General features: G+C 36.8%; 2 protein-coding genes across 2 annotated transcripts in view; one reads left to right on the top strand and one right to left on the bottom strand.

The window, feature by feature from the left end:
- Nucleotides 1–614: 614 nt before the first annotated feature.
- Nucleotides 615–10899, bottom strand: part of LOC137385809 (protein SEC13 homolog) — a 28808-nt gene continuing 18523 nt past the window's right edge. Inside the window, exons 10-11 of the mRNA XM_068072372.1 lie at nucleotides 3271–3414; nucleotides 615–1040 (exon numbers count right to left, since the gene is read on the bottom strand). Of these exons, the coding sequence (XP_067928473.1) occupies nucleotides 945–1040; nucleotides 3271–3414 (240 nt within the window). The 3' untranslated portion in view covers nucleotides 615–944. The remainder of the gene's footprint in view (nucleotides 1041–3270; nucleotides 3415–10899) is intronic.
- Nucleotides 6280–8386, top strand: LOC137385303 (FMRFamide receptor-like). Its single transcript, XM_068071742.1, has 2 exons — nucleotides 6280–6451; nucleotides 7206–8386. The coding sequence occupies exons 1-2, from the start codon at nucleotides 6280–6282 to the stop codon at nucleotides 8384–8386; spliced, it is 1353 nt and encodes a 450-aa protein (XP_067927843.1).

Here is a 10899-nt window from a genome sequence, read left to right as displayed (position 1 = left end):
GCAAGATGGAATTGGCACTTCCGTTTATTTATTTCAAAAAGGGCATGGGAGAGTCATTGTCAGAAAACTGCAGCCTGAAATTATAAAGGATGACAAACAGTTTGTTATTGTGACCAATCATATAATCATTGCTTCGTCTATTGATCCTTCCAAAATTTCAATTCTAGAATCAAGGTGCATTTTAAAGACTATCCATTGTCAAACCATCACTAGGCATTGTTCTTTCGGGATTACATGTAACTATTTAAATTAATTGAACTAAAAAATGTTAACTATTCACAAAACCTATGATACTGCCCAAGACTGAGATGAAGTTGACCCAACAGGCTTGGTTGACCAGCTAAAATCTGCTTGACAATAAAATATGGACATTAAAATTCAGATTTGGTACAGACTGCGTGTGAAAAAGGCTGGGTTTGTTTAACATGATACTCAGGTAACTAACCAGCTAGACATGAACAAGAGGTAGCATTCATCTCATCACTAATCTAGAGTTCCTAGTTAATGGACATACAATGTATATGTACCTCTTTCAGTGAAATGATGCAATCGGACATGATGGGCAGGTGGTATAAATATGCAAATCCTTATTGAAGATTACAGACCAGATAACATAAAATTGTCAATCTTATTTATTATGGAAATCGATAGCAAAATATTTTACATCGCATTGCATTGAAAGGCATCACTTCCTTTTATAACAGGGCTATATAATAGAACTACTAGAGGCATACATATTGACAAGTCGCGTTATCATCTCCCCCAAATGCATCATGGAAAATACATGGCTGGAGCACAGTAAACTACAAATCATTTTTATTTGTGATATATATATATAACATAAATACAACTAGTTGATAAGCGAAAGTAAAAAGTAACAAGAGGTGTCCTGCTAAAGCTTGACTAATGCCTATATAACTTCTGCTACACAGTCTCCTCGCACTTCATCCCTGTACAGTCTTCATGTCACTATCTTGGTGCTTGTTCACATCACTGATCCTCTGCCAGTTGCCATCTAAAGTTTCCTTCCAAAGTGAAACCTGTGATGAAGAGCAGTAGACACATGCAGAAATTATTCAGCACAGCAACTTTTACCTGCTGCCTTGTTTTACACACAAGTGTTCATAAAGCACACTTGGCCATCGATCAGAATCTTTGGCTTGGGCAAAACATGGCAAAATTTTATTCAATCATTGACAATAACAGTATTTCTGTATATGAATAACAGAACTGCCAGATTTGTTATTATTTTGTTGCATTATCTTGGAGGAGCTTTCACTAAAAGGCAAAGGCTACTGGCAAATGCATAAACCTTTATAGACTTGGCTCCTTTAGTTGACCAGCTTGAAGAGATTCCAGTCCATGCAATCCTGCACCTAGGTGAGTACTTTAATCACCCTCAATGCGTTGCTGGTAAACTGCCCTCTACAGGCCAACTATGAGTAACAAGTTCTAATTGAGAAGAACAAGATCCCTGCATTCTATGCTAGTTAACTTGTGAAGCATACTGGCAAGACATACAAAGTTGCTGGCATACAGCAGATGATGGGTTAGGAAATGTAAAATAATACCATCAAGTTAGTAAAAATTCTTAACTTTTGAGGACAAACATACCAAAATATTCATTTGATTAAAAAAACAACAATCGAGATTGATGAAGTGAAAAAAAATCCAAATGGCGGATAGCGCTGATGAGCGGATAGCGCTGATGAGCGGATAGCGCTGATGAGCGGATAGCGCTGATGAGCGGATAGCGCTGATGAGACCCGCAATACGAAAACTTTAACCAGTTGTTTTATACAAGGATACTTCCCTTCATAGGTCATATATAAAAAGAGGCACTCATCTAATGATTTCAAAAAAAAACATCAAGAAAACCTCAACAAAGGATATATGTGGAATATATAAGCTGTTGTAGAGCCGTTTAGCGTCTACATAGTGAAAGAATTCATCACACATTGTCGATTCCATTGTTAACAAATAGATTACCAGCGAGGATTAACAATGGCTCTAAGAACCGACGAGTTATAAATGAAAAATGCTCACTCTACCATAACTATTACTTTCTAATTATTTAGGGAGCACGTTTAAGAAAGACCATAATAGTAAAACAATTTCACTGCATGCCATCATTTATGTGGTCCTTAAAGTAGCCTTAAAACTCAAAATTAATTTCAGAAAGTTTGCTATGTCTCCATTCCTTTATTCAAAGTACAAATTTCTCTACAAACCAGTCTGTACAAACTACTCTACAAAGCCAGTCATTACAAAGAGGAAAACTTAAACTGGAATTGATTTGTTCATTGTTTAGTTTTGGTTATAACTATTTTCACAGTTCAAATGTTGTATCTCTTCACAGACAGAGTCTCTCTTAAGGTGCAAACACACTAGGTGATTTTATCGCATGCGTCATGAGGAGCGCAGAGATATCGCTGGCGTATGCCTAAACGCACTTGAGCTGTTCACCAGCAAACGATAACGTGGTCACGCTCACAAACTGCCAATAAAATTCCGTATCATCAGTTTCTTCGGAGTTATTAAAAAATTTAAGTCAATGTGATGGCTTCTAGGCAACGACGTAAACAACCTCCGTTTTGGTTATTAAGCCTATGCATCGATTGTACACTACAAGAAATGTGAAAAAACGATTCTTGTATTTTCAACAGTAATATTTTACGATTTTTATATATATAGTTTCTTTTATAGTAGTTGTTATTTTTAATATAGTAAATATTACCCTTCTCAAGATGGTCAACCTCGGCAGGACTGGGTGTGCTCCTATTAAATCTATGAACAATCCAGTGTTCATTTTGATGATGTTTCAATCGAAACAAATAGCAAAATGTTGTTGCTGTACGTTGGTGACCATTAATACAAAAAAATTACCATCCATAGATGCGTATTCTGAGAAAAATTAACCAATCGAAATGCATCTCGAGCTCGATAAAGCTGTGATAGAGAATTTCTAGGGTTATCGCTCCGCATGAGCTCTATGCTCAATGCTCAATATCACACTAAATATCGCCTAGTGTGTGTTTGCACCTTTAGTCTACTCGCTTCTTCAACAACCACTACTTCTGCTAAAAGTTACTACTACAAGTTAGTCAAACTTCATCACACCTTTTTCTGAATGTAAAACTTATCAGCAATAACAGTGCAGTTGTGTTCAAAGTGTCTCTATATGATTGCTGTAACTATTACAAGAAGCACTTTTGCATTGGTGGGGTTTTGTTTAAACATCTCCGGAAAATACACAACCAAGAAGCATACCTTGTTGTCCCCTCCTGATATAGCAAGAATATTTCCGGTCAAGGACCAGCTGGCGTGCCAGATAACATCGTTCACCTTCATTATCTCTTTAGAGCTCCATGTGTCCCTGGTGCCATTATTAGTCCAGACCAAGACTCTTCCATCCTGGCAACAGCAATAATATAAAAGTTGGCAAATAAGTCATGTTTTATTGGCCTTGTCATCTGATTCCCAAAAGTGAAATCAATGTCAATTGAGCCTAGCATGTTATAAGGCTTTCATGTAATACAAATGAAAACCTTTCAGTTCTAAGTTAGCTAGAAAAAACCTGTGCTTTCCGTCAAAAATATTCTTTAAAAGAGAATATTTTTATATAAATGAGATAAAATATTCTATTTTATCGCATTTTTAGTATTTTGAATGAAAAGTTAATATACATGTATTCACTTTAGTCCCTCCGGCATTTAATGTATTGTATGGGGCCATGATTGAATTCAGCAGCCCATTGTGTATCATCATTATACAGGCTAAATGTTGGGTATGGCAAAATAGGGCAACCAATTATAGTATGATATAGAATGTACAAATGGAGTGCAGAAACAGTGTTACAAGCGACAGCTTCCTCTTCTCACGAGAATCCGCAATAGCTGACCAAGAACTTCCACTTACAGATTCTGTAGTAAAATTAAAACTTGTTGAATCAATAAGTAAAGCCATTTGCCCCAAACTAGAAACAACAAAAGATGCAAGATTTTGTTGCAAAATTAATCAGAGGTAGACAACAGGACACCAGTCAATTGCTTCAACAGTTCATATGCTTACATGTATATTGCAGTCAATTGCTTCAACAGTTCATATGCTTACATGTATATTGCAGTCAATTGCTTCAACAGTTCATATGCTTACATATATATTGCAGTCAATTGCTTCAACAGTTCATATGCTTACATGTATATTGCAGTCAATTGCTTCAACAGTTCATAAGCTTACATGTATATTGCAGTCAATTGCTTCAACAGTTCATATGCTTACATGTATATTGCAGTCAATTGCTTCAACAGTTCATATGCTTACATGTATATTGCAGTCAATTGCTTCAACAGTTCATATGCTTACATGTATATTGCAGTCAATTGCTTCAACAGTTCATATGCTTACATGTATATTGCAGTCAATTGCTTCAACAGTTCATATGCTTACATATATATTGCAGTCAATTGCTTCAACAGTTCATATGCTTACATGTATATTGCAGTCAATTGCTTCAACAGTTCATATGCTTACATGTATATTGCAGTCAATTGCTTCAACAGTTCATATGCTTACATGTATATTGCAGTCAATTGCTTCAACAGTTCATATGCTTACATGTATATTGCAGTCAATTGCTTCAACAGTTCATATGCTTACATGTATATTGCAGTCAATTGCTTCAACAGTTCATAAGCTTACATGTATATTGCAGTCAATTGCTTCAACAGTTCATATGCTTACATGTATATTGCAGTCAATTGCTTCAACAGTTCATAAGCTTACATGTATATTGCAGTCAATTGCTTCAACAGTTCATATGCTTACATGTATATTGCAGTCAATTGCTTCAACAGTTCATATGCTTACATGTATATTGCAGTCAATTGCTTCAACAGTTCATATGCTTACATGTATATTGCAGTCAATTGCTTCAACAGTTCATATGCTTACATGTATATTGCAGTCAATTGCTTCAACAGTTCATATGCTTACATGTATATTGCAGTCAATTGCTTCAACAGTTCATAAGCTTACATGTATATTGCAGTCAATTGCTTCAACAGTTCATATGCTTACATGTATATTGCAGTCAATTGCTTCAACAGTTCATAAGCTTACATGTATATTGCAGTCAATTGCTTCAACAGTTCATATGCTTACATGTATATTGCAGTCAATTGCTTCAACAGTTCATATGCTTACATGTATATTGCAGTCAATTGCTTCAACAGTTCATATGCTTACATGTATATTGCAGTCAATTGCTTCAACAGTTCATATGCTTACATGTATATTGCAGTCAATTGCTTCAACAGTTCATATGCTTACATGTATATTGCAGTCAATTGCTTCAACAGTTCATAAGCTTACATGTATATTGCAGTCAATTGCTTCAACAGTTCATATGCTTACATGTATATTGCAGTCAATTGCTTCAACAGTTCATATGCTTACATGTATATTGCAGTCAATTGCTTCAACAGTTCATATGCTTACATGTATATTGCAGTCAATTGCTTCAACAGTTCATATGCTTACATGTATATTGCAGTCAATTGCTTCAACAGTTCATAAGCTTACATGTATATTGCAGTCAATTGCTTCAACAGTTCATATGCTTACATGTATATTGCAGTCAATTGCTTCAACAGTTCATATGCTTACATGTATATTGCAGTCAATTGCTTCAACAGTTCATATGCTTACATGTATATTGCAGTCAATTGCTTCAACAGTTCATAAGCTTACATATATATTGCAGTCAATTGCTTCAACAGTTCATATGCTTACATGTATATTGCAGTCAATTGCTTCAACAGTTCATATGCTTACATGTATATTGCAGTCAATTGCTTCAACAGTTCATATGCTTACATGTATATTGCAGTCAATTGCTTCAACAGTTCATAAGCTTACATGTATATTGCAGTCAATTGCTTCAACAGTTCATATGCTTACATGTATATTGAGGCCGCTTTATCTCAAATGGATGAATGAGGGAAGTTGGCTTGGGTTGTGTAATTTTATTGCTGATGGCAAGAGCTAGATAATTTTATTATTATAATAAAACTTTTGAAGTAGTGTGATAATGAGCAGCCAATGAGCTCGTTATTTCCCGCCTCCGTCCGCCTCCATTTAGTGACATAAACTACACACAGTGAATGAGACATCTGCTTCACGTACGCCAGTAGACGATAAGCCATGCTTGGAAATTCATTGTGAGAAGAGACAAATTATCTACAAAACTAGTCAAACGCTGGCAACGCAACTGAAATTATGGGCATTTCAAGTGAGGTGACCGAAGAAGAGTTGGACAGTAGCTATGCGTACTACTGTGAGAATGCCACTGAGTTCTTCAGATGTCTACCAAAGCTTAGAGAGGAAAAGGTTTGGGTTCTGGCTGTGGACCTTACTACTCACTCCTTTGTGGCAACGCTTGGAATAATAGGTATGAATATAGTAATAATATGAATATAGGAATAATAGGTATGAATATATGAAAACATTCTATAGTCAAGTCAATCTTTATTAAGCATTTCCATTCGTAACTATTGCATGAAAAGATCTTATTACATGTCACGACATGTGATAAGATATTATGAGATGGCTATATCATGTCACGACATGATGTAGCCAAAAAGGGGTACAATTTTCAATCCAACAGGAAACTTAGTAACGCCCTTGAAAATCGAGTGTGTGATGTCTGCTTAGCTTATTGCGAACAGAGGCTGTACATGATTTTTAAGAGCATTGTTGCACGAGCAGTGTCTCTGTGATCTTGACTCGAGTTGTCAGAGTCTCGTGGCAAGGCAACATTGATGACTAGAGATATTATGCTCTGTTGCAGTGAGTAATTTAAGGTTGAATATCATTCCTGTCACCACCCGTGACCTCTTTTTGGGAAATGAACCCTAACCTGTTGTTTGCAGGTCAGTCGTTTTCGGCCAACAGGCGATAAAATGTTTTTCAATATTTCAATTGATTACAAATCGTTTAATGTCACTATTTTTTATAAATACAATGTGAAACAGCGCAGGAAAATATTGCATTACCTGCTATATAAATCACCTGCTAATGAATAGAGCTATCATTGCATCAATGCACGGCTGTAATCTGCTCAATAAAGCCGCAATATTATTAATAATTAATATTCTCCTTTTATATGCACAAGATAAGCATTTGAGAACCCTTTTTGTCTTCAGGTAACATTCTCGCTATCATAGTGCTGAGCAAGGACAAGCGTTCAAGTTCGACAAAGACGATTCTCAGGTCATTGGCAACATGTGACCTAGTTAGTCTACTGTTCGCAGTACTCTACAACTTCTCAAGGAGCTACATCTACTATGGCACAGAGATGGAGATATATGACAGTAAAACTGCTAAAACCATAGCAAATTCTCTCGTCTATTTCATAATTCCATTGTCCAATGCGGCGGTTTATGGTTCACACATGTTGACGGTGATGGTGACCATAGACAGATACATAGCAGTCTGCAAACCAATGGTTATTCGTACAAAAAAGCAGGTCTATGTCACTTTGGGGGTTCTATTTATCTATGTTGTGGCCTACAACATCCCCTTATGCTTCGAATACATAGTCATTACCTACGCAGGGATCTATCGAAAGAATTACTACAAGAATGACACCACAACAGTGTTTGAAATTTTGCTCAACCAAACATATCAGAAAAATGTACCTTATCAAATAGGCTACAAAATCACCATGTCCATCATCTTAAAAGATGCTGGACCAATCATATTGCTCGTAGTGTTCAACATCAAGCTCCACCGCGCACTCGTTCGCATGAAAGAGCGATATTTAAAGATGACCGGCAGGAGGATAGAAGCACCAAGGCACATCTCCAATAGTGAAAACATGACACGAACAGTTGTCATAGTTGTTACAACCTACACACTGCTCACACTACCTGGTCTCATCATCAAACTTCTCACCACAACCAAACAACTTGCCTATATCTTTGGAGCCCACGCGGTAACAAACGCACTTGAACCTGTTCTCTTTAATGCACAGTATGGGAGCATATCAAACTTGCTGATTTCAACGGCCTCCTCCGCAAACTTCATCATATACATTATATTTGCCCGAAGGTTTAGAAAAATATTTTTTGACACCTTCTGTGGCTGCAGGTTGTTCAACGTCAAACCAAGATCAGACAATAAACCGTCTTCCCAATCGAGTGAGGTAGCCACAAAAGCTGGCTTGGGTAAGTCGACCTCTAAAGTTAGTCCAATAGATAGCGCAATGGATTTGAGAAAGACGACATTCGACGGGACGATGATGGCACACTGCAAAGACAACCTAGCAAGCTTAGTCACTCATAAACAATCTCTTCCTAAGGATTTACATGAGTCTAAACATTAACTGGCACCAGCCATTCATTACAGTAGAAATGCCATTAAATATTTAATAACAATTTATATACAGTTTGCTATGTGTTTACGAATGAGTAAGTTTAACAGGTGAAGTATAGCAGTGTATCCATAGCCCAAGGGTGCTGAGCATAGCCTACGGGTGCTGAGCATAGCCCAAGGGTGCTGAGCATAGCCCAAGGGTGCTGAGCATAGCCCAAAGGTGCCGAGTACAGCCCACGGGTGCTGAGCATAGCCCAAGGGTGCTGAGCATAGCCCAAGGGTGCTGAGCATAGCCCAAGGGTGCTGAGTACAGCCCACGGGTGCTGAGCATAGGCCAAGGGTGCTGAGCATAGCCCACGGGTGCTGAGCTTAGCCCAAGGGTACTGAGCATAGCCCAAGGGTGCTGAGCATAGCCCAAGGGTGCTGAGCATAGCCCAAGGGTGCTAAGCATAGCCCAAGGGTACTGAGCATAGCCCAAGAGTACTGAGCATAGCCCAAGAGTACTGAGCATAGCCCAAAGGTCCTCAACACGTTAAGTCTTAATCAACTTGCTGACAGAGTAGTAACTTAACAGCTGTGAGCATACAACACAACAATTATAAAGCTATATACACAGTAGTATACCACAATTCAAGCTCCATGATAGGAACACCAACACGCATATTTTGAATTGTGTCAACGTTTCAGAAGTGATCATTTGAAAACACTGTGTGAATGTTACAATATTCAATTTTCATGGATCAGTTTATTTTTAATACCATTTGTTATTGACTGGTGTCATGTGGAAACTTCACAACACGTTCTGTTTTCAAAACACTTAACAATAGTGCATTTAGCAAATTTAGATAGCAGTTCAGTGAGCAGGTTAGAAGCGATTGCCCATAAAAAGCGCCGAACATGAAATTAGGAATTGCCTTCCTTTTTATCACAACTAAGTTAGAAAAGAGCAAACAACTTATTGTATGAGTTAATACTGATAGCCGTTTAGGTAGAATATTTGGTGTACAGGTAAAAAATGTTCTCATTATGTGATGTATCATTGTGTGCAACTATGTGATCAGTAGCAGGTAAATACGAGATGTTCTCATTATGTGATGTATCATTGTGTGCAACTATGTAATCAGTAGCAAGTAAATACGAGATGTTCTCATTATGTGATGTATCATTGTGTGCAACTATGTGATCAGTAGCAGGTAAATACGAGATGTTCTCATTATGTGATGTATCATTGTGTGCAACCGTGTAATCAGTAGCAGGTAAATACGAGATGTTCTCATTATGTGATGTATCATTGTGTGCAACCATGTAATCAGTAGCAGGAAAATACGAGATGTTCTTGCTGTTCACCAAAAATAGTGGCCAAGAACCAATCACTGCAAGTAAACTTCAACCCAAGTTTGACCTAGTTATAGCACATTGAAGACGAAAAGCTGTAAAATCAGTGAAAGATAGTTTCTATTCCAACAAATGCAGTGAGTGCTTCAACTATTTGATGAGTTTGACTCCTTAGGAAAGGGGCTATAGAAATGTTCAACTGGTTGAAACTTTACCATTATCTTTAAAATGACAATTTTATTACATATAGCCTTAAATTGGTACGTAAAACACATTTGCATAATGAAATAAAATATTTTGTTCATATTGTTGCAATATTAATTGATCATTTGTCAGTTGACAAGACAGCTCAAAACCTTTTATCATTTCTGACATACCCAAGTCTAATAATATTATTAGAGCTGCACAATGATCGTGTTAATTAAACGATAAATGCATCAATGCAAATACACGATTAACTGCGTTGAGTCAATTAATCTGAAATAAAATACAACCGAGGTGGTGATCATGATGTCGTTGACAGTGGTTCCTTTGTACTGTTCAATATATAACATTAACATAGCAGGTTACCACCATTTAATTTACTACCAAATAAATATTATGACAAGCAACACTTTCTTACCAATTATATACAACCACAATTATTTTGCACTCAACTATGAAAACAAAGTGAGCCGCTAACATTAAACTTGTTTATACGACGCGCAAGTGCCAGGCCGATCTAGCCATTGGCGGGTCATGTTGTTAGCTGTTCCAACATGTTTCTAGGTAATAGCAACAAATGCGATTTCAGTATTATTTAATACATGTATGTATCTTACGGTCTATTTTTTTAAAAACTTTCTTTAGTAAATTATACATGTATTTTCATTTTTCAAAAAATCACACTCATATTTCAGCTTTAGAATATTAGTATAAGATTGACAATCTACTAGTACATGAAAGCAGAAAAATGTCTTCCATACTAGGTAGTGCATTTTCATATGTTGTTGGAAGCGTAAACAAGAAAGCAAAACACAATATATGCCAGAAAGAATTTGCCTACCACCACAGCACATCATCATTAAGATATAATTTAACTAATTCTCATCCTACCACCAGAAATCACCACCAGCTGTCACAGACAATAACTACTAAAACCCGAAGTGTTTGTCATAAACTAGTGCTACGATAAGTTTATATTGAGCT

The sequence above is a fragment of the Watersipora subatra genome, chromosome 1 (assembly GCF_963576615.1).
Source record: "Watersipora subatra chromosome 1, tzWatSuba1.1, whole genome shotgun sequence".
In the NCBI taxonomy this organism is placed as follows: Eukaryota; Metazoa; Bryozoa; class Gymnolaemata; order Cheilostomatida; family Watersiporidae; genus Watersipora; species Watersipora subatra.
Note: the sequence above shows the minus strand (reverse complement) of the source record. Positions and strands in the feature narration are given on the sequence as shown.

Coding starts and splice junctions, on each gene's coding strand:
- LOC137385303 (XM_068071742.1), top strand. CDS start 6,280: ATGGGCATTTCAAGTGAGGTGACCGAAGAAGAGTTGGACAGTAGCTAT. Junction 6,452..7,205: donor GGCAACGCTTGGAATAATAG/GTATGAATATAG, acceptor TTTTGTCTTCAG/GTAACATTCTCGCTATCATA.